This window comes from Chiloscyllium plagiosum, unplaced genomic scaffold, assembly GCF_037043375.1.
Source record: "Chiloscyllium plagiosum isolate Xiang-an unplaced genomic scaffold, Cpla_swu_hap1 HiC_scaffold_29, whole genome shotgun sequence".
NCBI lineage: Eukaryota > Metazoa > Chordata > Chondrichthyes > Orectolobiformes > Hemiscylliidae > Chiloscyllium > Chiloscyllium plagiosum.
In genome coordinates, this window is record NW_028270167.1 from 39074744 (window position 1) to 39101607 (window position 26864).

Genomic DNA, 26864 nt, shown 5'->3' on the forward strand with positions numbered 1-26864 from the left:
GTACAGTCAAAATAAAACTTGAGTTGTAATATAGTGGTTATACTGCAGTTCCAATCTAAAGTGTATGAGGAGTGGATTAGTGTGTATCATTCATGACTTTTACTGGTTTTTGTTCCTTCTGGAAGCTGCTGTAGTCTGCCTGTTAAACTAAGGTTTGCATCCAACTAAGGGTGTGAATCCAGTCAATCTATTTCATGCTTTTTGGAAAGCTTTAGCATTTTTCCAAAGGAGCAGTTCTCCAAGTTAGAATGTGAGATGCAGACCATTCAGCCCATTGAGTCCACACCAACTCTTCGAAGAGTATCCCACCCAGTCCCACTCCCCTTACCCTATCACTGTAACTCTGTATTTCCCATGACTAATCCACCTAGACTACATGTCCATGGACACTATGGGCAACTTAGCAGAGCCAATTGACCTAACCAGCACACCTTTGGACTGTGGGAGGAAACCAGAGCACCAGGAGGAAACCCATGCAGACACAGGGAGAACATGCAAGCTCCACTCAAACAGTTGCCCAGGACAAGAATCAAACCCAGGTCCCTGGCAAGGCAGCCTTGCTAACCACTGAGCCACTGTGCTGCCCAATCTTTTGAGAACAATCATAGAATCCCTACAGCATGGAATATAAACAATGTGTTTTATAAAGTAGATTTAGACACTGCATCAGTTGGATTTGAAACATTGACTTAGAAAGATTTGGAACATGAGCGCATAAGAAACAGAAGCAGAGACAGGCCATTTAGCCAACTGTGTGAGACTGTCATTCAGGAAGAACCCTCAATGACACCTTCTAGCATTCTCCCCATATCCTTAAATTCCCTTTGTACAATCTCTGCCTTACACCCAACATGTGAGAATCCATAGCTCTCAATGGGAGAGAATTCAAAGCTTCACAAACGTTTGAGGAAAGAAGTGCATCCTCATATCAGCCCCAAATAGTCAAAACGTATTCTCAAAATTGATGCCCAGCTCTGGACACCTGAGTCCAGGGAAACATCTTCCCGACACCTACCCTATCAAGGCCCTTATATAAATGCATATGTTTCATCGAGATCACTTTTCAAACTTGTATATTCTCAGGAATATAAGCCTAGTCTATTTAATCTTGCTTCATTGTACATTTTCCTCAGGCCAGAAATCAGTCCTGTGAACATTCATATCACACTCTCTTGGTTCAGCATATCTGCTCTTTGGTAAGGAGTCAATCTGTACGCAATACTGCCTTGCTGTTGAACTTAAACATTTGATTCTGAAGCCAAAGATCCTTTTATTTTAACATATTCTGGTGTCTTCAAAGATTTAGCTGTGCCACCCCTTGGCCTTCCTGCTCCCCATCCCTTTAAGATTATAACATTTGTGAGATTGCATTGCAGTAATTGAGAGTGCAATGTAATATAAGTGAGGCTGTTGAGTAATAAATTAGGCTGTTTTGCAATAAGATTGAATGTTCTTCAGTAAATTTGGCTGTTCTGTAATAAATTAGACTGCACTGTAGGAAGATAGACTGTGTTGTAACAGGATTCTATTCTGTAATAAGTAGGACTGTTCTGTAAAAAGGTTTGTTTTGTAATAATGAAATAGTACGCAATAATGAAACTCTTCTGTAACTAATGAGACATTTCCATCATATTGGAGACAGTGCTGCAGTAAGTGAAATTGTCACGTATGAGTAAACAGTCAGGAGGAAGGAAAGCAACTGCAGAGATGAGGAAATAGTTGTTACCTTGAGGTTATAGATGTAGTAAGGTTGATAAAGCAAAAAAATATATATTCACTGCTTGCTGTCAGGGTGAAGGAAAACATTGAATTTGGAGCAAGAGTATTCTGGGGAGCATTCTGCAGTGTGTAGGGGAGGAAGAAGCTTACAATATTATTGGAGATATAATGTTAATTCCAGCCATTAACAAAAAGATTGACATTTGTAGCAAGTATGTGAGTGAACTGTGACACTGGTCAAAACTCCGAAAGCTTGATCAGTTTATAAAAAAGACAACTTGAAAGAAAAATGAGTATCAGTTAAAACATGACTAGATGGCAAGGAACCAGAATTCAAGACAACAAGTGATTGGGGACCAGAGAAGGAAATTATCTTATTTTCAGATTGTAGGCACATACAATTTGTTTTTTTTTGCATAAAGTTGAATATCAGAGCTTAAGAGCAAGGTAAGAGTAACCTTCAAAAAAAATTACATGGTATAATCTTGTATAATTGCAGTAATAGCGAGGAAGTTAGAAAAGAGTGAGAGGACAGGAGGGAACAGAAATACAGGAGCAACTCAAGAAAATGCCAGGAGGCACTTTTGTGAAAGTTTGAAAGACACTGTTGTGTTAGAATTAACCGGTCATGAGCAGAATTTGCCTACACTGGAGTAAATGTGGATATGAGTAAGCATGAGCATTTGAGGAAAGTGTGATAGGCAGTCTGGTAGGGGAAAATGTGATCGCACACACTGTTAAATGTATATACAGGGTTTATGATCTTAATTTCTCCATGAAGCACTAAGTAGATGTGTTTTCTTAAAACTTCTTCATTCACCCTTCATCATTTATTTAAATTGGCTTCAGTTTATGTCAACCAAATGCATAGACGAGTTACATCAACCTATTCATCAGTCTGTTTCTACATGGTGTTAAGTTGCTATTTGTATTAATAGTGAATCAAGGCAACACTTTTAGGTCTGAGAAGTTTTCTGAGGCATGCAGCAATGCATATTACTGCCTGAGCGCTTCTATCATTTTAAATTTTAATTGGGAAACTGAATTCGTTGCTGGAAAAGTGCAGCAGGTCAGGCAACATCAAAGGAACAGGAGAATCGACGTTTCGGGCATATGCTGCCTGACCTGCTGCGCTTTTCCAGCAACACATTTTTAAGCTCTGATCTCCAGCATCTACAGTCCTCACTTCCTCCAAACTGAATTCCTTATTTGGAAAAAGCAATTCCAAAATGTGAAAACCTGTGTTCCAAATGAAGAAATGGAATTTTCATTCTGGAGCATTTTGGTTTCATTCTGGGAACATGAAACCTTGGCAGTGAGGATTCACCCTACATTTCAATGTCAAACTGTCACTTCTTCAGGCAGAGTCATGAGAGTGCCTTACTTACTGTCTAGCTGCACATTTCCAAACAGCTGCTGAGAGACAGCCTGGGAACAGACATTTTGTACTGTATTTCCCTTTCCAATGACGTTGTTGAGTTCTGCTCCTATGACCTCATGAACAAGGCGTGAAATTTCATACAGAAGACACTCACTGTTGGCAAGTCCCACTTGTGATCTCATCGCAGGAAATTCTCTGTCTCTTGACACTGAAGCATAAAATCAGACTCTACAGAAGGTGAACAGATCACCACCTCAATTAAGTTATCAACCGAGACATTATGACTGGCAACATTAGTGGATGAGAGCTTAACTTATTCATAAATCTGGCTCTCTAAAAATAAAGACATAATATGGTTCAAAATATTGAAATTTTGTTATGCTCTTGAGGAATGAATTTCAATGGTAAGGCCGTATTTTGGTAGTTCCCAACTGCCCTTGAGCAGTTAGCTTCTTGAAACCCTGCGGTCTGTGTGGTGTAAATAAACCCACAATGCTGTTAAGCAGTTCCAGGATATTGGCCAAGTGATAGCCAATAAATAGCAATATTGTTCCATGAAAGATTACTGGAGGAGGATTTGAAAGTGGCACTATTCTCATGTATCTGCTGCCTTATTCCTTCCAGTTGGTACAAATTATGGATTTAGAAGACAGTCTGAACTGCAACAACTTACCATTGATGAGTGAATGTAACTCAACCTCAGAACTTTGTTCTGATCCATTGGTTATAAGTTCAATGAGCTCTGACTACAGCATGTGGCTCCATTGTTCAATACGGATGTAGTCCCATGTTGTACCTTCATCATTGAGAACTGAGGAAGAGTCACTCAACCCAAAATGTTAACTCTCCACAGATGCTGCGAGATCTGCTGAGCTTTTCCAGCAATTTCTATTTTCATTTCTGATTTACACCATCCACAGCTCTTTTTTTTTATGTTATAGACTGTAGTTGAATACAATTCTGCTGCAGCCAACAGTGCCCACTGAATGACTAGTTGTGATCTGCCAGATCTATTATAACCATGATTCATTTTGCACATTGGTAGTGCCTCAGTGTGAAGACAGTATTTTGTTCACACTGCACAGTGATCACTCCTACCAACAGTGTCATGGAAAGTAAGGATACTTAGGTCAAATAGCTTTTCCTTCCAGTTTATTCGGTCACTACTTGCTCCACATCCAGTCTGGCAGCTCTATCCTTCACCATTTGGCCAGTTCAGTCAAGCTGGTGCAACTGAATGGCTCTCCCTAATGGACATGGAAGACCACCACCCAGAGTACATTTTGTGTCCATGCTTCTTCCAAGTTATGTTCAATATGAAGGATTCATCAACCAGTAGAATTCAGGCAGTAATAATCAACAGGAGGTTGCCTTTCTTATGTTTCCCCTTTGTCTCTATTATCTGTGTCGATAAATAGTTGGATGGATAGATATGTAGGGAAATAGGTAGCAGGCAGATAGAGACTGACATTGTTGTTTTACAATCTCATTACATCCCAAACTAATTTATGGTCTTTTTCATACTTTAGTTATGCATGTTGTAATCAAAGAAAATAGTAGCCAATTTACATATTGCCACAAGCCCCACACAAAAACCGTGCTAAAGGACACATAATCTGCCTTAATGGGTTTTTTTCTGGCCAGGACATTGAGGAGAAGCCCCTGCTCTTTTGTGCATTAATTTTATGGAATTTTTGTATCCACCTGAGAGAGAAGACAGGTCGCCAATCTAACATTTCCTCTGAAAGATGGCATCTCTCACAAGGTAGCATCCCCTCAGCTGCATGATGTACCTACAACCTGTGGCATGGAAACAAATGTGTTACTGCTGAGCCATTGATGACATATTCAGGAGATGACTGGAGTACCACAAGTGCAACGATACTTGAACCATGCACATGACAACTCTCTTACATCAACAACATGGAATACTGGGTTTTTAAGGTTGTACATTTTAGTGAGGCCTGTCATCCAATCAATCTTAAGTTGGTACAGTCTCTGACATTATGAGAAAATTGTTCTGCAGCTGAGACTGAAATTTAACATATATATTGAGCAAACGTTTATTATTATTATGGTTATTGAACCTAAAGTTCATTCAGTGACAGTTCCCCCATCTATAACTTACAGTATTATGGAAAATGTTATGGGCCTATAAGTCTGAATCTCCTTAAAGTCACTCCCATATTTTCAGAACTGTGACTTAGCTTTTTTTCTACATAAAAGTGAGATTCCTTCTCACATCCCAGTGAAGGTACTGCAGCACAGTGAAAAGGTCCAGTCTATATAGTTGATGAATATTTTTGTGGGCTTTACTAATCGCCAATGTGCAGTACGGTGGCTCAGTGGTTAGCATTACTGCTTCACAGTGCCAAGGACCTGTGTTCAATTGCTGTCTGAGGTGACTGTGTGGAGTTTGCACATTCTCCCCATGGCTGTGTGGGTTTCCACTGGTTGGTCTGGTTTCCTCCCACAATCCAAAGATGTGCAGGTCAGGTGAATTGGTCATGCTAAATTGCCCAAATTTTTAGGTGCATTATTTGGAGGTAAATATAGGATAGGGGAATAGGTCTGGTGGGTTACTCTTCAGAGGGTTGGTGTAGACTTGTTGGGCCAAAGGGCTTTTTTCCATACTGTAGGGAATCTAACCAAATCAAGATTATGTGAGCTTGTAAATTCATTTCCAGCAATAATGTACAGTACTTCAGCTTAACACAGGATAGACTCCATTTTATGTTATTTTTGTTGCTGGTTATTGTAAAATACAGAAGCATGGGAACATAGAAAATATAGGCCATTCTGCCTTTGAACACTCTCCACTATTAAATATGGTTATGGTTGATGCTCTATTTCATTGCCATGTTCTGGCTGCTTCTTAACACCGATATTGTCTGGAAATCTATTTCTTTGTTAAATATATTCAGTGACCTTGCCTGTACAACTTTCTGTGGTAGAAAATTCCATAGATGGACAACATCTGATTGGTGATGTTTCTCTTCATCTCAGTACGAAATGGCTTTCCACTGCATCCTGAATCAATGATCCCCTCACCCCCAATCACTAGCCAGGGGAAACACAATCTCTGTCCAGCCCTAGTTATGCCATTTAATGTGATTCCCTCTCATTCTTCTATACTCCAATCAATACAGACCCAAGTTTATAAGCTTCTAACTTATCTGTGAAAAAGTACAATACCCATGATTTGAGTTCTGCCCTTTATTGCTTACTTGCTCAGGAGGTATGGGAAACAGCAGATCCATTACTTCTTTCCTGTTACACTGGGAAAATGGTTCTGGGCCTGCTCTTTCAATGTGCTGGGTGGTCATGCTGCCAACACACTGCTGTTTACTCAGCAATTACTTGTCATAACTGTTCTGAAATTCAAGAAATTATTTTTGTGCATGAATGGCTCACCAGGAGATATACCAAGAGTTAAATGCTTGCAGTGGAACATTTTCTTTATGCTTTCCTGGAATATGAGTGCACTAGAAACGGTGACAGATGCTATTTGGAAGGGAGTTCCAGGACATAGCCCCAATGACAGTGAAGGAACGGCGATATAATTCCCGGTCAGGATGATGTGTGACTTTGAAGGACTGGTACTTCTATGTATCTGTTGTCTTTGTCTTCCTAGGTCTAGGTGTTGTGGCTTTGGAACGTACTATCAAAAGAGTGTTGCCAAGTGTCTGGAATCACGTGTGCACCAAATCAGACAAGGTGGGAGCATTGGCCCATTTCTGAACTGGTTGGGGTTTCTGGAACTGTAAAAAAAAAGCAACTTCTGTTGTTTAGTTTCTACTTCAGGCCCATAATTTACCAACTTTATTGATATCACAACTTGCCATGGCTGCATTTGAACCCACACCTGGGTGTTAGAGTTCAGTACCAAAGACAATAAGCTAGTAATGCCTTTTCCATTTCGCTGTGGAGTGCTTTCGAGAAAAAGGAAAGGCTCAACATTTTTGTCTAAGGGTTTAATACCTCTAAGACGCACAATATCCTTCCTAGACATAGGCATCCAGTACTGTTGAACTCTTTACTACAACTCACAGGACAGCATCAGACGAGAGTTTTGCAATAACATATGTCATCCGTATTGGTCTACGGCCTATGCTGCCAGTTCTAACCTTGTGTAGCCGAGATAAGCTGAAGACTTTTTTAAGGCTTTCTAAAATTCTGTTTTGTTTCCAAAACTTTGTGTTTGGGTCAACAGGTGACCTGTTTATAATCAGTGCTTCCTGCTAACCACAGGCTGGATAACAGCTGTCAATGTCATTGACTCAAGGTCCTCTGCTTGTAGGAAGCACATCATTAACACAAATGCACGTCTTGTCAGGTTAAGGTAGGTTAAGAGATCGGGTAAAGATCTGGCAAATGAATTACAATGTATGCAATTGTGAAATTATCTATTTTGGCAGAAAAAAATAAAAAGAGAACTAAAGTTCTATTAAGTTGGTAAGACATGACCTTCCCTGCACAAAGCCATGCTGCCTATCACTGATAAACCCATTTTCTTCCAAATGTAAATAGATCTTATCCCTCACTATCTTCTCCATCAGCTTCCCTACCACTGGCGTCAGGCCCACTGATCTATAATTACCTGGATTATTCCTGCTACCATTCTTAAACAAGGGGACAACATTAGCAATTCACCAGCCCGCGGGACTTCACCCGTGTTCAAGGATGCTACAAAGATATCTGTTAAGGTCCCAGCTATTTCTTCTCTTGTTTCCCTCAGTAACCTGAGATAGATCCTATCCGGACCTGGAGACGAGTTCACATTAATGCCTTTTTGAATATCCAATACTTCCTCCCTCCTTATGCTGACCTGACCTCGAATAATCAAATATCTATCCCTAACCTCAACATCCCTGTCCCTCTCCTTGGTGAATACCGATGCAATGTACTCATTAAGAATCTCACCTATTTTTTCTGATTTCCAGCATAACTTCCCTCCTTTGTCCTTGAGTGGGCCAACTTTTTCTCTAGTTACCCTCTTGCTCCTTATTTACGAATAAAAGGCTTTGGGATTTTCCTTAACCCTGTTAGCTAAAGATATTTCATGACCCCTGTTCGCCCTCTTAATTCCTCATTTCTGTTTGGTCCTACTTTCCCGATTTTCTTCCAAAGTTTTGTCCATTTTCACTCACCAAGACCTTACATATGCTTCCTTTTTCCTCTTAGCTGGTCACACAATTTCACCTGTCATCCATGGTTCCCTTATCTTGCCATTTCTATCCCTCATTTTCACAGCAACATGTCGGTCCTGCACACGAATTAACCTCTCTTGAAAAGCCTCCCATATAACAAATGTGGATTTATCCTCAAACAGCTGCTCCCAATCTACATTCCCCAGCTCCTGCCGAATTTTGCTATTGTTGGTCTTCCCCTAATTTAGCACAATTCCTTTAGGATCACTCTCGTCATTGTCTAAAACCTATGGAATTGTGATCCCTATTTCAAAAATAATTCCCAACTGAAACTTCAACCACCTGGCTGGGCTCATTCTCCAACATCATTCCAATATGGCCCCTTCCCGAGTTGGTCTATTAACTGCTCAATAAAACCCTCCTGGAGCTCCTTCATGTCCTAGTGCATGAATCATGGAAGGTTAGTTTTCAGGTCCAACCAGTAATCAGGAAAGCTTATCGAATGTTATAATTTAGTGAGAGGGAAATTGAATGCAAAAATAGGGAAGTTATGTTTCCGTTATACAGGACATTGGTAAAACTGCATCTGGAGAATCGTTTACAGTAACGGTCCATACTTATGCATTTGAAGCAGTTCAGAGATAGTTTTATAGACTAATACTTGGAATGTGCAGGGTTGGCTTATGAGGAAAGAGTAATTATGATAAACCTGTATCCTCTAAAGATTAGAAGAATCAAATGTGACTTAATTGAAACAATTAAGATCCTGTTGGGATTTGATCATGTGGATATCGAAAGGATGTCTCCTCTTGTGGGAGAATCTAGAATTAGGGGTCATACTTTGCAAATGAGGGGTTTCATCTTTAAACAGAGATGAGAATACATTTTCTTTTCTCTCAGATGGTTGTGACCCTTAAAAATGCCCTTTCTCAAAAGACAGCATATGCAAAACCTTTAAATATTTTTAAGGCTGAAATAGATAGATTTTTGATTACCAAAGGGATGAAATATTGACAACTGTCTGCAGAATTGAGGTTAAATTCAGATCAGCCACAATCTTATTGAAAGGCAGGGGATGCGCGAAGGGCTGAAAGGTCTCCTTTGTTCCTCTGTTCGTAAGTTGGCAGAGATCAGACCTAAATTGTGCTTGGGATCAAATATCCTAACTTTGAATGATATTGCATGTTCCTCAATTGTAATTATATCAAAATATTGGAACTTCCTTCTGATCAGCACTGTGGGCATTCCTCCCTTTCCGACTCCTGCAATCCCTATTCCCACTCCCCCAACTGCAATAACCTTTCCATGCACTGCAAGACATTAGCTCAGCATCAGCTTCTCAAGACTAATTAGGGATGAGCATAAAATGTTGGTGTTACTCATCCTGCCCATTTCCTATGAATGTATTAAAAAATATTACAGGCCAATGAGCCAATGGCTCACTATCCTGTCTCAATGCCTCATATTTCACCTCTCTGTGATTCAGCACCCATATATCCATGGCATAGGGTCACATTCTTTTGTTAATTATTCTCCTGTTTGTTCATTTGTTCATCTGATAGTCAGTATCCTACCTCTCTGTCACTCACTGGTCTATCTCTCTGTCACTCAATGTCCTGTCTGTATGACTCAGTGCTGGAAATGTGTTGCTGGAAAAGCGCAGCAGGTCAGGCAGCATCCAGGGAACAGGAGAATCGACGTTTCGGGCATAAGCCCTTCTTCCTGAAGAAGGGCTTATGCCCGAAACGTCGATTCTCCTGTTCCCTGGATGCTGCCTGACCTGCTGCGCTTTTCCAGCAACACATTTCCAGCTCTGATCTCCAGCATCTGCAGACCTCACTTTCTCCTGTATGACTCAGTGGCCAACTTCTCTGTGCAGTCGTACAGTGTTGTTCCTGTACTATGTTTTATAATGCAGTGGGTGCTGATTTCGCACTGGGTAACTGAACTACTATGTGCCACCTCTTTGTTATAGAGAATAGATTAAATCACTAAGGTGCTAAGGTGGGTGGTGCCAAACAAGGGAATAAGAAGATTCTTCCAAAACTGAGTTGGGAAGGGGAATGTTGGGGAACATTAAATCTGGGGAATTAAGATCTGGGTTGTCCCATCTTAATGATTGATTAGTTGATGGGAACAACTTTAGCAACAGATTTTAAAAGTTAAAACATTATCAATGGTAGGAGGAAGAGTATGATAGCTACATGAATAAGAAATGTAATATTTGGAGGAATGTGGGCCAAGAGCAATAAGGTGAGACTTGTTTAGTTTGGGATAATGGTCGGCATGGACTGGTTGGTCTGTTTCCATGCTATATGACTCTATGCCTCATTGACTCTTTCATAGAGCCAATAAGAACAAGATTGGCTGCAAAGTCTTCTTCTGTGCTGCATCAATTCATGATTCACATGAGAAAAATGACCAGTTGACACGAGATACCAAGATCTAAACACACCCATGGAACCAAACCCAAACATTAGTCAGTACATTCTGCAAGAAGAGGGGTGTGGTCCATTCCAGATGCTGAATATGAGCATCACATTGTTTTGCTTTCTGGTGGTCATGGGCCAGTGACAATATACCTCATTCAAATGCATTGGAACATTGTCACGAGTTGCAGACTGACCTCAGCCCTCTCATAGACATACTGATCAGGGGATAAAGTTCCAACTGACACAGTATGTGTGGAATGATATGCAAGGAAGAAGTTCTAGTTGGTTCCTTCAATGCTACAATCAAAAATCCTGAACATCAGATCTACAGTATTGCTATAACTAAACATTGCTAACACTGACTGGACATACTTCTAGAGATTTCATCACACAATCTGCCTGTCATTGGCATCCCACCCAGTCAAACAGGTTTTAACTCTCATTTCTATAACTAATAGACAAAAATGTTCCACTAAAATGCAAGAAAATATTCTATTTTTAATGCCCGTATTACTTTCCTCAGTAGTTTGTAAGAAATTAATCCTCAAGACTCCAGGACAAATGTGGAGGTTTAACAACTTTACTGTAACAGCAGAGGAGAAATAATAATCACATGAGCAAATTACTCACTATATGAGGATCCTAACTACTGACTATGTTTAGATGTTTATGATCTGAATCTTAACAATCTCAGAAACATTGACTTAAGAGTTGGGTGGGATATCCTTTGGGACCACATTCCAGTATTTATCTGTTTTGGGAGGGGAACTCTATTTAAAGCTGTTTACTGGTTAGTGTTGAGTAAATCTGAATTTACATCCCCAGTGACTCTTGCTGTTTTTATGCGATACTCAAACCCAAAGCGTGCCACATTCTGATTAAATGTATCATAGAAGCAGGCAACTGAAAGCACAATTATCTAAGCTTTGTTGTTGGCTCCAGCTTCAGTTTTACACCACTGAGATGGGAGAAGTTCAGTAATATACAGTCCTTCAGTATTTTTCAGAGGGAGTCCTGAGATGTTCTAGCATTTTCATAATGTGGGTATTTAAAGCAGAAGTGACTATTATCTTCAAGACTTTATTGTCAATCAGAGTAGAAGTCCCATTGTCTCTTAATATCCAGTTTTCCTAGCCCAATGATTGTTCTAATGCCTGGATCCTTTAATGCTTTGTGCAGTGAGAATTTGTCACATATGGATCCAGCAAGTCAGGTTACTCTACATGGGGAGAATCACACTCCAATTACTAAGACTGCTTTAGAGCAAGAGTCATTGATTAGTGATCAGAAATGGGAAACCTGAATGAATTAGGAGAAAGTGAGGACTGCAGATGCTGGAGACCAGAGTTGAAAAATGTGGTGCTGGAAAAACACAGCATCCGAGGAGCAGGAGAATCGATGTTTCGGGCATAAGCCCTTCTTAAGGAATGAGGCTGGATGAATTAGCTAGTTTCGCTCAGAGGAGCTTCAGGTATGTTTAAAATGTTGGTTTGCCTTCTGCTGAAGATTTGCAAACTTATCAGAGACCAGCAGATTGACCCAGAGACTAACCTGCTCCATGTGGTTAAGCTACCATGGGATAGTACATTTCCTGATTTAACCATTAAGGGGAGCTCCATCTTTTTATTTCTGTGCTTACTTCCAGGTCTTGTATTCTCAACAATGATGGTTCAGAATTTGCAGTCAAGGTAACAATGAAGCTGTGAAACAGTGAAGTCCTCACTATTGTCTCACTATTGTTTATGTGAAGATGGCACAGCAAATTTTGGTGAAGGCTGATGTGAGGCAACACACAAATATCTGAAACTAAAAGCAAAGTACTGTAGATACTGGAGATCTGAAATAAGAACAAAAAGTGCTGGAGAAAGCAGAAAAATCACTTTGAACTCAGAATACTAACTCTCTTTCTCTCGCCATACTTGATGCCAGACCTGCTGAATTTCTGTGGCACTTTATAATTTTAATTCAGATTACCCAAAAGTTGCTGGAGTGAAGAAAGTATCTTGCTATGAATTCATGAAGCTGCTGCATTTTTACACTATAGATACAAACTATGTTAACTGCAGAAAATTAAGTCTTGACCATTTCAGTCTAAAGACCACTTAAGACATGATCGATAATATTTCAATTCAACTTCTGTAGAATGGAAAATGTGGAGTCTCATTCCTTTTGATTTTTTGTTGGAAGTGTTAAAAATATCATTGTCTTTTTTTCTTTCCATGTTGTCCATATTTTTCTCTACCCTTAAATCCAATCTCTCTTTCATTGTGGAGACGTTTAATTATTTTGAAAGGAAATTGGATACATGCAGGAAAATGGTACTGACTAGACATGAGTGCAATGACATTTTTCAGTATCATAATGACTCCGTAGACTTAATTTTACAAAATGTTATCGTTCCACCTCCCCCCAAGGAGGAACTATCTCACAATTCCACAGTAATTTACTACTGGCAGCAGTATCAACTGCTTTAAGGCAGGAGCACTGCTCCCATCTTGGGAGGAGATCTACCCACTTAAAGAGTTGCCAGTCAATTGGATGACTGACAACCTTGTCCCAGCAGCACCAACTTGGAGTAATAGCTGCTCTCGGAAATGCTCGCAGATGGCACCTGGTTCTGCTATGCATCTTCTTTGTTACTGCCGACATGGGGTTTACTAGTATAAAGTGGTGAATGACTAACAAATAAACAATGTTCGATAGAAGAGACACATATTGAAATAATGAGAAGTAGCTTCTTACATGCTAACTAAGGAACATTAAGCTGGTTAACAGCATTACACTTGTTCAGAGATATGAATGCTTCCGAAGAACTTTCAGGCCTACTTGTACCACATGGTTGTCAACAGTAAAGACACAATTAACTGACTTGAACAACTGAAACAACAACTAGAACTGACTAACTATATCCAGAGATAATCATTTATTTCCCAGTGGGTAGAACTATGCAAAGGTTTCAGAGTTAACTCTTGCAGGCTAACTGCTGTGGTGCTTGGTTGAAGATCAAACCTAGTGAATCTATAACTTAATCACAATGAGAAGAAACAAAGGAAGCGGCCATGTGCCTTCAACTCTCTGCTGAAGTTTCCTTTAACTGGTAATTTATTTGGACAAAGCAACATATGGACATTGATGAAACATTGCACATCATCTTTAACATAGTAATACTGCATTCTCCTTAATAACCAGAAGATTGTTTCAGCTGTATTTCCAAATCACAAATAAAAATATTTAAATGAAGCGAATTCAACTAACCTTCTTTGCCTGGGAGACGTGCTGATTGGTCAGTGTGAGATGACGTGGAATAGCTTAATGGAGAGCTACCTATGGAAGATATTGCAACCAGTCAATTAAAGATCTACAACAAACAAACAACAGAATGAATATTGATAACAGTATAATCCTGGGCAGCCCACAACCAAGTAACCACTTCACAGTGTTTGCAAATCAAGAGTATCTTAGCTGATACAACATGAGTAATGGCTGACAGAGATCAAAATTATATCAGTGCTTCAACAGATGACAAAATAAAACCACAAAGCTGTATATCTGACTTTCTTTAAAACCTCAAAAATATTAATTAAAGTAATTTCATCTGATCAACATGCATTAGAAATGTCAAGTCAGAATTACAATGGCAAGAATGTAACATGATATACCTCACCTACGAGACTAAATCTAATGTACCTATGATTTGATGGTTTATGCAAACCAATGTTATCCTAAAAATGATGGTTATAAGATGAAAATAAACAAGCTGTATTAATAGAGCATCCCACACTTACTTCAGACGTCACAAAATGCTTCAGAGCCAAGGAATTACTTATCCAACACACACTTAACAGTCACTTCCATAAATATTTTGCAGAAAAGGAATATCATACAAACAATCTATTATTGGGTGAAGTTAGTCTATTCTCATAAAATTAGTCCATAGCAAATTGATAGCCTGTTTCACACATTATTAAGTTAAGGGGCAGCTTTTTCGCGTGGTGGGGTGGTGCGTGTGTGGAGTGGGCTGCCGGAGGAAGTGGTGGAGGCTGATACAATTGTAACATTTGGAGAGCATTTGGATGGGTGTATGAGTGGGAGGAGTTTGGTGGGATATGGCCTGGGTGCTGGCAGGTGGGACTGGATTGGGTTGGGATGTCTGGTCAGCATGGACAGGTTGGACCGAAGGGTCTGTTTTCATGCTGTACATCTCTATGACTCTATGACTTGACTTAGAACCAAGAGTTATGCCTATTGAGCCACAGCTGCAATCTTGTACTATTTATTTGATTTATAAATCAACGTACAATAAGGAAGACTGTAATAAACATACACAAGAATACACAAAAGAAAGAGAAAGGATGAGGAAGCTGGCAGGGTTAGATGTAGAAAGGCTTTTGTGCAGATAGGTCTGACAGAAGTACCAGTGGGATTTCATGACCAGTGGGACATTGACTGAGGTGGTGTTCTCTCCCGAATTTGCACTTTGGCGCCATGATCCAGGTGTGGGCCATTAATTGAGTACAGTAGTGAGATAACGTCATTCAGGACTAATAACCTATTTGATCATCATTTGATCCATTTGAGGCTTTGAATTCAGTTTAAATTTTGACATCAGAAATAAATAAAAACACACTCAGCTCAACTGGGTGACATGGTGGCTCAGTGGTTAGCATTGCTGCCTCACAGCACCAGGGACCTGGGTTCGACTCCACCCTCAGGCGACTGTCTGTGTAGAGTTTGTACATTCTCCCCATATCTGTGGGGGCTTCCTCCCACTATCCAAAGATGTGTAGTTTAGGTGGATTGGCTATGCTAAATTACCATAGTGTTCATGGATGTGCATGTTAGGTGCATTAGTCATGGGTAAGTGTAGAGTGATAGGGTAGGGGAATGGGTCTAGGTGGGTTACTCTTTGAAAGGTCATTGTGGACTTGTTGGGCTGAAGGGCTTGTTTTCACACTGTAGGGATTCTAGAACTGATCCATGGCCTGTTTGGTTCAAGTCAATGAACTAAAAAATTGCCTGTCATAGAATGGACTGAGGATTTGTTTAGATATTATTTTTACAGATTAGATTAGATTACTTACAATGTGGAAACAGGCCCTTCGGCCCAACAAGTCCACACCGCCCCGCCGAAGCGCAACCCACCCATACCCCTACATTTACCCCTTACCTAATACTACGGGCAATTTAGCATGGCCAATTCACCTGACCTGCACATCTTTGGACTGTGGGAGGAAACCGGAGCACCCGGAGGAAACCCATGCAGACACGGGGAGAACTCCACACACAGTCAGATGCCTGAGGCGGGAATTGAACCCGGGTCTCTGGCGCTGTGAGGCAGCAGTGCTAACCACTGTGCCACCGTGCCGCCCACGGTGAGTTTGAACTGATGAGTTCAGAGAGGTTATGACACACATCTCAGAAACTAGTGAGGCTTAACCCTAAGTTTCCATGCTCAAAGGTTTTGTATATTACCACTGCACCAGAAAAACCCTGATTATATGAACTGTGCTGAGGATCTAATATCCAACCAAGTAATTGCCACTGACAAGAATCAATTTCAACCTCTTCCTACCCATTGCTCTTACTGATATGGGATAAGGGTGCCTTGTAAATGGAGCCATTGGAAAAACTCTGTGATTTGCTCCATGTAGTGGTATGGAACCTTTTACAGACATGTGAGCAAAGAGGCAGAGTTTCGCATTTAATTTGCAAAGCAACATTTCCAACAATGTAGCACTTTCTTGCATTGATCTGTCAATCTATAAAACCATAAGCCATAAGATAAAGGAGCAGAATTAGGCCATTTGGTCCATCGAGTCTGCTTCAATATTTGATCATAGCTCCCCAACCCCATTCTCCTGCCTTCTCCCCACAACCCTTGATTTTCTCCTCATCTCAGTTCTCAAGGGTCATCACTTCAGTCTGAGGCTGGGCCCCTGGGTCTTAGTGTCTCCTACAAGTGGACACATCTTCTTCACATCCAGTCTATTCAGGCCTCTCAGTGTTCTGTAAGTTTCAATGAGACTGGTCTCACCCTGTTCCCAATCTTTCTGAAGGTCTCAACCACTCTTTCTTTGACAAGCCCTTTGTCCCCAGGATCTTGTAAACCCCCTCTGCACTCTCTCCAATGCCAGCACATCCTTCCTTAGATACCCAAGCAGCTCACAATATTCAAAATATGGTCTGGCCAGTCTTAAACAGCCTCAGCAGTACAGCTCTTTATTATAGCCCTCTTGAAATGAATGCTATTATTGCATTTGGTTTCTTAACTGCCGACTGAACCTGCATGTTAACCTTAAGGGAATCCTGAACCAGGTCTTCCAAGTCATTTTATTCTTCAAATTTCGAAGCCTTCCCCTATTTAGAAAATAGTCTACACATCTATTCTTCCTACCAATGTGAATAACCTCACACTTTCCCATATTGTGTTCTATCTGCCACTTTCTTGCTCACTCTCCTCGCCAGACACTGTAGGTCCTTCTGCAGACTCTCCACTTCCTCAACACTACCTGTCTCTCTATCTATCTTTGCATCATCTGCAAATTGAGCAACAATGCCTTCAGTTCCCTTATCTAGGTCATTACATATAACGTGAATAGTTATGCTTCCAACACCAATTACAGCAGAACTCCATTAGTTACCTGCTGCCATCCTGAAAAAGATCCCTTTATCCGCACTGTCTGCCTTCTGCTGGTCAGCCAATCCTCTATCCATGCCAGTCACTTGTCCCTAACACCATGACTCATCTTATTTAACTGTCTCTTACATGCCCCCCGCCCTGTCAAAGGCCTTTTGGAAATCTGTCAGCATAGATTCTGTTCTAGATTATCGCATGAACCTACTAATCCTCCAATTCTGAATTGAGAGGACTACCAAAGAAATGAATGAGTCTAAACATAAGGCTTGTGCAGTGCAGTAGTAGTATCTCTACCTTTGAGCCAGGAGGCCTAGGTTCAAGTCCTACCTGTTCCAGAGTTGGGTCCCAACATCTCTAAACAAGTTGATTAGCAAACAGATTTTTATATAGCTAGAGACTTCTCTTCAATTTCTTTGTATTGTTGTTCAGTCTTCATTCAAATCGCTTTCAGTTCCATGTTGGCTGGACCTGTATGTCCTTGTTGTATCAGTCCAGCAAAAACATCTGACAAATTACCACTCCAAGAAAGAAACCTGTTTACACCAATTTAAACAATCCCTACCTCTCAAATCCCAAACAAGTGTCCTATTTATTTTTTGAACTAAATTGTTTCTTTGTAAATCAGGCTTACTGAGTATTACAGAGTATGATAAAATTAGGATACTTTTTCTTATACGAGTTAAAATGAGGGAACACAGCCAATATGAGAGTTACCACTGGGTCAATTAATTTGCACTGAGCAGGTTAATATTAAATTATTCACTTTGGTAATAAAATCAGAAGCTGGATTATTATTTGAATCATCATAAATCTGGAAAAGAGGATACCTGGGTGTCCTTAATCACCAGTTAAGCATTCTGGTGAAGTAGGCAATGAAGAAGGCAAATGGTACATGGTCTTCATAGTGAGAGGATTCGAGTACTGGAGCAAGGATGTCTTGCTGCAATTGTACAGGGCCTTATTGAGATCATACCTGGAATATTATGTGCAGTTTTGGTCTCCTTATCTGAGAAAGGATATTTTGGCTTTGGAAAGAGTGTAACAAGGTTTACCAGATTGATTTCTGGGATGGCAGGACTGACGTACGAAAAGAGACAGGATCAGTTAAGATTATACTCATTCGAGATGAGAAGGATGAGGCATAATCTCACATAAATATATAACATTCTAGCAGGATTAGACAGGGTAAACACAGGAAGAGGGATCGCAATGACTCAGGAAATCAGAACCAGGTTAAGGATAAGGTGTAGATAATTTAGAACTGAGCTGAGGAGAAATTTCTTCACCCTGAGAGTGATGACCCTGTGAATTCTCTACCACAGAACATTGGGACCAAAACATTGAATATTTTCAAGAATGAGTTTGATATAATATTTAGGGCAAAAGGGATCAAAGTATATTGGGAGAAAAGGCAACCAGGGAACTGAGTTGGATGCTCACCTTTGATGCTAATAATGACAAAACAGGCCCAAAGAGCGACATGATCTACTCCTGCTCTTATTTTGTATGCTTTCAATATTTCTATCTTATTTCATAATAATATTTCATCATAAACACATAGGAATGACAGACACACATACCCACCCAAAATGTTTTAACATGTCCTTCCCCACAATAAAAGAACGTTAAAATAAATGCATCATTTCATAAACAAAGAAAACTATGTTCTCCTGAACTGAAGTTCTGAAAAGATCACAATAACTGTTACTATCACGACACAGAGAACCAAACATCATTTCTGCTATCACCTAACATAGCTGGTCTGCTTGATCCCACCTAATGCAAAATCCAACTGACAAAACTAATCACCAAACATGGTCAACAGACGCATTTGCTCCTCTAACCACTCTTGAATTTATACTGTAGAGAAATGTTGTTTTGTTCATCATCACCTTGCCCTAGTGGACAGCCATAATATATCAAACACTCCTAAGGCTAAAACTGTCAGAAACTCCATGTAAAACTGAGATCCTCACAGTTCCCTGCACATCATTACACCTCCACGATGCATCATTTACAGTTAATTCAGTTGCAGGAAGATTAGAATCTATTACAAAAGTCACGAGATTCAACTCTTCTGTTAGTCTATTACAATCACAATGAAGAGTTATTTATGCAGTAGAGTTATAGTTCTGGCTGGAATGGGCTTTGTTTCATATGATGTCAATGTTTCAGGGTCTTGGGAATCTAACTGACAATACATTCAGTTAAAGTGTAATTCTTTGTTCACACACTACAGTTTTTAAAAATATTTTTCTTATGTAGTTCACTGTGACATCCTAATTTTCAACCTAAATCACACAGCAACCACGGGTAAGAAACCAGACACTGACCAATGCTACTTTGGACTGATTGTCTTGAAGTGAGCTACATGGAGTAAAGGTGAAACATAGGGAGTCTGCTGGGCTGTATCTGGAATACTTACAGAGCATTAAAATCTGTGAATGGAACAATCCAGAGATTAAATGTGCCTCACCCACTGCTTCAGTTCCAAATATGAATACTTGCCTGCTGCAGATGGAAGATTCAGTTTGTCTAGACTCACTTCCCAGTGGATGGTAAAATGGCTTCAAGACATGAAGTCTGAATTCCCTGTTGTGGATTTTCCAATCTAACTCCTACATTTGACCAGAAGGGGGAGTGTGACTCACGTGTTCATAAATCAATACATAAAATCGAAATGTCTGAAAAGAAAATTCTTTCAAGTCCATGGTTCATTTATTTATCAATCTGACCTTCTGTTTATTGATTTGGCTTTGTGTTTTTTTTTTCATTAGAATGCACTCGGTTCACAACATTTTGAAAACATCCTTTGTAAAGTTGCTTCCAAGTGGTCATGCACTAAGTAGAGTGCACTAAGTAGACTATCAGCAGGCTACCAAAAAGGGGGAAAGTTGTTCTGAGCAACTTTGGGTAAGTCTGCCCCTTCCGTAATAAAAGTAAGAACTGTGGATGTTGGCCATCTGAAACAAACAAAAACAGAAAATGCTAGAGAAACTCAACAGGTCTGAAAGCATCTGCGGAGAGAAAACACAGTTAGTATTTTCAGTCCAGAGACCCTTTTTGTTTGTTTCAGCCCCTTTCCCTGCCCTGTAGCTCATGAGGTGATGTAGAGACATGTACCATTTAGTTGGCAGAGACCTTGCTAAATTTTAAAAAATACACTTATAAGATATGCCGAATAAAAACCAAAAGAATTGTGGATGCTGTAAATCAGAAACAAAAACAAAACTTCTGGAAAAGCTCAGCAGGTCTGGCAGCATCTGTGAAGAGAAATCAGAATTAGGGTTTCCGGTCGAGTGACCGTTCCTCTGAACTCAACCCGAAACATTAACTCTGATTTCTCTTCACAGATGCTGCCAGACCTGCTGACATTTTCCAGCAATTTCTCTTTTTTTCTCATAAGGTATGCCTCAGTCCTGATGTAATGCTGGCCCTGAATTCCCTGCCCTCCTGAACATATTAATTTACTTTCCAGTCGATCTAATCTATTATTTTTGCATTAAAAACACACACTTATTGCATTATCTCTGAGAGCATCTCTAACAAAATACTTTATAAATCCCAAGTCTCTTGCTACCTCTGATTTATATTTGTCCCCATTTAGAACACACACTGAATTGGACCATAACCTGCAATGAACCATAAGCAATGTACTAAGAAATTATAAAGGCCATTTTGGCCAAATACTTTAGGCACCAATAAATAAAAATCAGGAAGTGTATCTGCCAGTACTACACTCATCAATTCTATACAACAATAGTTGAAAAGAATCTTTATTTGGTTATTTATCTGCTTGTATCAAAAACAATGATAATGCTTTACTTACAGCTTGGTTTCTCTATGTTACTACTTGAAACTAAGTTTTGCACCTAGCTATCTTCGTACATAATGTGACGACATTGTACACTTTTCACTGTACCCCGGTACTTCTGGAATGAGTGCACATGACAATAACGCTAAATCAAAAAGGAAGAGGTGGCACCTTGGGCTGCAATGAAGGGTTACTCTATTTTCAGTGCAAGACCCTTTTGTGCCATCATTGTAAAAGAATTCAAGCCAGCACCAATCCGAGAGATTCATTAAAAGACTGGTAGATAATTGAAATGCTTACGGACACTTCTTAAAGAACCAGCTCCCAAAACACTTCATTTAATGACATCTGAAAATAGCAATTAGCTGACCAAGAATAAACATGTCATTGCAAAGAATTCAGACGACTGCTTAAAAGATGTCACATTTTGGTGTTCACTTCTTATTGGATGTTTGAAGAGGACTTTTGAAGCACACCAGGAGACTTTCTAAGAAACTCTGTTCGAAACAACAATTTAAATAGTATCCATTTATAGAGTATCCTTAATGTAATAAAAGATCCTAAGTGTAATTCACTGCCACAGAAGGCTGTAGAGGCCAGGTCATTGAGTAAACTGAAGACTGAGATAGAGAGGTTCTTGATTATCAAGGGCATTCAGGGTTATGGAGAGAAAGCGGGACAATGGCGTTGAGAAACTTATCAGCCATGATTGAACGGCAGCGCAGACTTGATGGGCAGAATGGCCTAATTTCTGCTCCTATGTATTATGATCTTAAGTGTGTCATAACACTCATTCACAGCTGTAGATTTTTTGGCAAATTATTAAAAGCTTGGTTGAAAAGAGAAGTAAAGAGTTTTTGGACTGAATTAAAGGAACACAGCTATCTTGAAGGCCTGTGAGGCTGGAGGAGATAACCACAACAGAACGTGTTGAAGGCACAAAAGGATTTGGAAACAAAGGAGAGAGTGTTGAGGCATTGGTTAATCTGTGACCACAGAGGTGATAGGTGAATGAGATTTCATGGAAGTAAGAATATAGACAGCAGAATGTGGAGTGATATCAATTTTAGGAAGGATAGAATGTGGAAGGATTGCACTGGGATAGTCATGTTCAGAAGTAATAACAATGGTGGAGGGATTCTGACAAGCTGATAAGGTCGGATTGTAAGGATGTTACAAAGGTGAAAATATGCAGTGTTAGCAATGCTGTGGATATGTGGTCAGAGGCTAATTTATAAATTGAAGGTTTTTAATAGTCTGGTTTAGGCTCAGAAAATTGTCAAGGACAGAAATAAAGTCAGTGACTAAAGAGCAGCTTGTAGCATGGAGAAAAGACAATAGTTTTGATTTTCTTAGTGTTTTACTGAAGGAAATTTATGTTTATCCAGTTCTGGATGGTGGCCAAGCAGTCTGATAATTTCAGAAAAAATAGTAACAAGTGTTGGAAAACCTGTTCAACCAAAGTACAGCATTTCATCCATTCCCAACAGGTCCTGGAATAGAAGGTGAACTCATAGCCTTTAATTCAAAGGCATAGTGCTATCCACAGAATGGCAAAACTTCCTAGCAGTACTGCAGAGGGAATTGAAAACCAGGAGAAAATGTTAAAATTTAAGTGTTGCTGCACTGGCAACAGTTATAGGTCAGCAAGAACAATAGTGAAGGGCAAAGTGAACTTGACACCAGTTAAGATACAAGAGGTAGAATTTTGGATAACATACAGTTTATGTAGTATACACAGTGATGATACTAGCCAGAACACTGGAATAGTAAACTCTAAACATAACAAAGGCATGAATGAGAATTTCAGATGAGTTGAGGGAAAGGCAAAGGCGGGCGACACATGAAGATGACGTATGGAGTGTTTGCAATGGAGGAGGTATCAGATTGAAAGTCTAACCCAGGACAAAACATGAAAATACAAACACGAATAATTAAATTTGACCTTTGGTAATATGAAAAATAATTGTAAAATTTGAACCAGAGCTTCAAAATGGTTTAAAATATTCTGAGTTAGTGGTTTGGTTTCCATATCGATTTGTATTTAGAATTTAGTTTGTAACCCTTAATATCCTTTCTACTTTATAGAAAGGCTCTGATCCTGATTCTTCCACTCTTTAAATTGCATAATTTGGAATTGAATCGCTCAAACATTTTAGTCAAGCAACTTGCATGTCTCATCCACACTCCAATGTGTTTCTTTTCAACAATCTCATGTTGCAGCCATGAACAGCAGAGAGTTAAGACCATTGAATAGCTCAAAGTTCAACCACAAAATGGTCAATAGAAGGGGACTGTCAGGCCAAGAGTACATAGGAAGATATAAAATAAGAGTAGGAATTGATCATTTGATCCCTCAAGCCTGCTCCATTATTTAATATCATCATGGTTGGTCTATTTGCTTTACGAATTCCATATTCCAATCTACCTCCAATAACCCCCATTCCCTTGCTTAACAAGAATCTAACTACCTACTCCTCAAAAATATTCAATGACTCCACTTCCACCATCATCTGAGACAGAGAGTTTCAGAATCATACAGCCTTCTGAGAGAAAAGCTTCTTGCCTTTGTCCAAAAGGACAATCCTTAATTTTAAAACTCTTTCTGTACTAACCTAGAAGAAAACAAACATCCTTTCCATATTCACTTTCTTAAGACCATTCAGAATTTTACACACTTCAAACAACTCCCTCCTCATTCTTCTAAACTTCAGGAACAAGCCTAAATATGACAAGCCTGTCCACCTTATCCTCAGAAGACAACCGATTCTTTCCTGGAATCAGTGTGATAAACCTCCTCTGAACCACTGAGTGGACTAAAGTGAATTTTATATGGAGAGGAGAATGGATTCAATAAATGCAAGCTGGTGAGTAGATTTGAGACCAAGTGACAAAGTGATGAAAGTGATACCAGATAGAATGAAGTATGGAGGTTCATGGCTGGTGACAGGTCAGAGGCCTAGTTTATAATGGCTGTGTTCATGGAGCCATACCTTAGCTACTTGGAATTGTATAGTAAGATTTTTGGTTAGACAGCATCAGCCTCAAATTGGGAATTTATTGTTTCAATTGAAAAGTGGGATTGAAAAATAGCATTTTAATTTCATATTCTGTCAACTTTCAACATGTTCATTATCTTTTCTATGTTAGTTTGCAGTCTATAAAATGGAATAGTATTGACACATCTTGGTAATCATTTGTTGAAGAATTTATTTTAAGAGAATAAGGTTGCCTTTTTTTCACTTGCAACGTAATGGAGGCAAAATGGAATGTGATGATGAATAACAAAGTGGGGAAATAATTATTTAAAAAGACAAAAGGTTTTAACACTTAAGGAACAAAATATTCACTGACCAATAACACAAAAATCACAATGTACATGCCAGCATGTGAAAAGACCATTCAGACCATCATGCCCTCAGTAGCTCATTGAAACAATGAAATCTACTTTCTTGTTGCCCTCATGACCATGACATTCCTTTATCAATTATATACTTTTCTTCCAAAGATGTGCATGTTAGGTGAATTGGCCATGGAAAAAATGCAGGCTTACAGGGATATGGTAGAGGATGGGTCTGGGTGGGATGCTTATCGGAGAGTCAATGTGGACTCAATGAGCTGAATGACCTGCCTCCACATTGTAGGAATTCCTTTATTCAGTGGCAATTTATAAGGTATTATATACTCTTACAATAAATATTTGTCGCCCAATAATGCCTTGTACTAAAAAATCAATGGGTGTGTGAGTATTGATCTACACTTCATTTAATAATTTGAAATATTTCTAATATGGAAGTATGAATGAACTATACTGTGTGTTAAACTATATGTGGACTTAGAAGGATAAGTACATGAGAGAGTCAAAGCCAAAGGATTTTGGGATATTTTCTGTCAGATTTTGAAAATGGATCTAAAACAGTATGTGAGTCAACAACTACCAGGGAAATTTGGCATGGCTGAAGTGAGGAGGAGTTGTGGAAGAGCTGTAGTGTGCGGGCGGTAATAAGTTTCATTCCAAAATGGATTTGAGGTTGGGAGCTGCCATCAGTTTAGAGGATAAGAATTTACTGAGAGAAGCAGGTCTTTCTGTGGGAGAGAAAGGAGCACCCAATAACCATGTTATATTTATCGCAAGAACATCATGTCCAGGTAAACAAAAACATTTCCTGGTGATGGCAAGGAGGAACTAAGGAAATTCATGAGAGCTAAATGAAATATAAGGATATGATGTCAGGGTGAGGTGAAGTGGAAGAAGCAGCTGTGCAGCAAAACCTTTGGCTCAGATCTGCTTTGCCTCAATGACATATTTCTGTGGTTCAATATTCCACATACTTCTATGACGCATTTTGAATTGAACAATACCATACCTAACTTTTTGATTAAAATAATTTTATAAAATCTCTACCACTTTAAATTAAATCAACCAACCAAACAGTAGCCTCTGTTGTATTACACTTTCAATAAAAACAAGCAGAATAATATTGTTAACAGCACCAGATGTGAAAAGTTATGATCCTGGCCTGCTGAATTAACCTCTTTCTTCTGAGCTTTTTTTTTATGTTTTAAAGGGAATACGCTCTTTCTATTGAGTAGAGCTCCTACTTGGAACCCTAAGGAATTGGCTGGCCCAGTGTTTTTACCTTAGATCTTCTCATAAGTGTATGATTATACAGTAATGAATTTTACTTAAATATTTCATACTACAATGGAAACTATTGATGATAGTATGATATTCGCTGAGCCTTTTTGTGATGTAAGGGTAAAGAGCCTTCAGGTTAGGGAACGCAGTTGAAAAGGAATTGTCCCAGAAGACCCGTGGAGACTTTAGGGTTTATCAGGGAAGTAATCTGGGATTAAACAGAGAGGTTCATCCATTTGCAATCATATTAAATACCTGTAAACTGAAACCTAACACCATATCCCAGCTACTTCTCACAGGAACAACTGTAAATGAAAGCAATAAGTATTGGAGAACCTCAGTAAGTCTTACAACATCTATTAGATTAGATTACTTACAGTGTGGAAACAGGCCCTTCAGCCCAACAAGTCCATATCAACCCACCGAAGCGCAACCCACCCATTCCCCCACATTTACCCCTTTACCTAACACTACGGGCAATGTAGCATGGCCAATTCACCTGACCGGCACATCTTTGGACTGTGGGAGGAAACCGGAGCAAACCCACACAGACACGGGGAGAACATGCAAACTCTACACAGTCAGTCGCCTGAGTCGGGAATTGAACCCGGGTCTCTGGCGCTGTGAGGTAGCAGTGCTAACCACTGTGCCACCGTGCCGCCAAGAGAAAAACAGAGTTACTGCAGTGACCCTTCTTCAGAACTGATAGCAGCTGTAAATGATGGTGTTTATGCTAATCACAGGGAGTGGTGTGAGGGAAGGAGAGAATAGAATACAAAGAATCAGAAAGGGAGAGAAAAGCAAAGGCAAACAAACTGATTGCTGATGATAAGTCAAGAGATTTATCATAAATGGAGTGAAAACCAAAGGAGGTCCATTCCCCAGGGTGGGGGAGTCCAACCTAGACAGCAAATGCTTAATGTGAGAGGGAAAAAGAGACCTAAGGAGTAACTTCTTCCATGCAGAGGGAGGTGTGTGTATGGCATGAGCTGTCAGAGGAAGTGGATGGGTATATGAATAGGATGATTTAGAGGGATATGGGTCAAATGATGGTAAATGGGACTAGATTTATTTAGGATACCTGGCTGGCAT

At 39.6% G+C, this 26864-nt stretch overlaps 1 protein-coding gene across 7 annotated transcripts in view; it reads right to left on the reverse strand.

Moving 5' to 3' along the window:
* Positions 1–26864, reverse strand: part of fli1 (Fli-1 proto-oncogene, ETS transcription factor) — a 79644-nt gene that overhangs the window by 38890 nt on the left and 13890 nt on the right. For 6 of the 7 annotated variants that reach the window (XM_043676917.2, XM_043676921.2, XM_043676922.2 and 3 more), the window contains one exon: positions 13938–14006. The exons of the other annotated variant lie outside the window; for it this stretch is intronic. In XM_043676917.2, coding sequence (XP_043532852.1) covers positions 13938–14006 — 69 coding nt within the window. The remainder of the gene's footprint in view (positions 1–13937; positions 14007–26864) is intronic. 7 annotated transcript variants of the gene reach the window in all.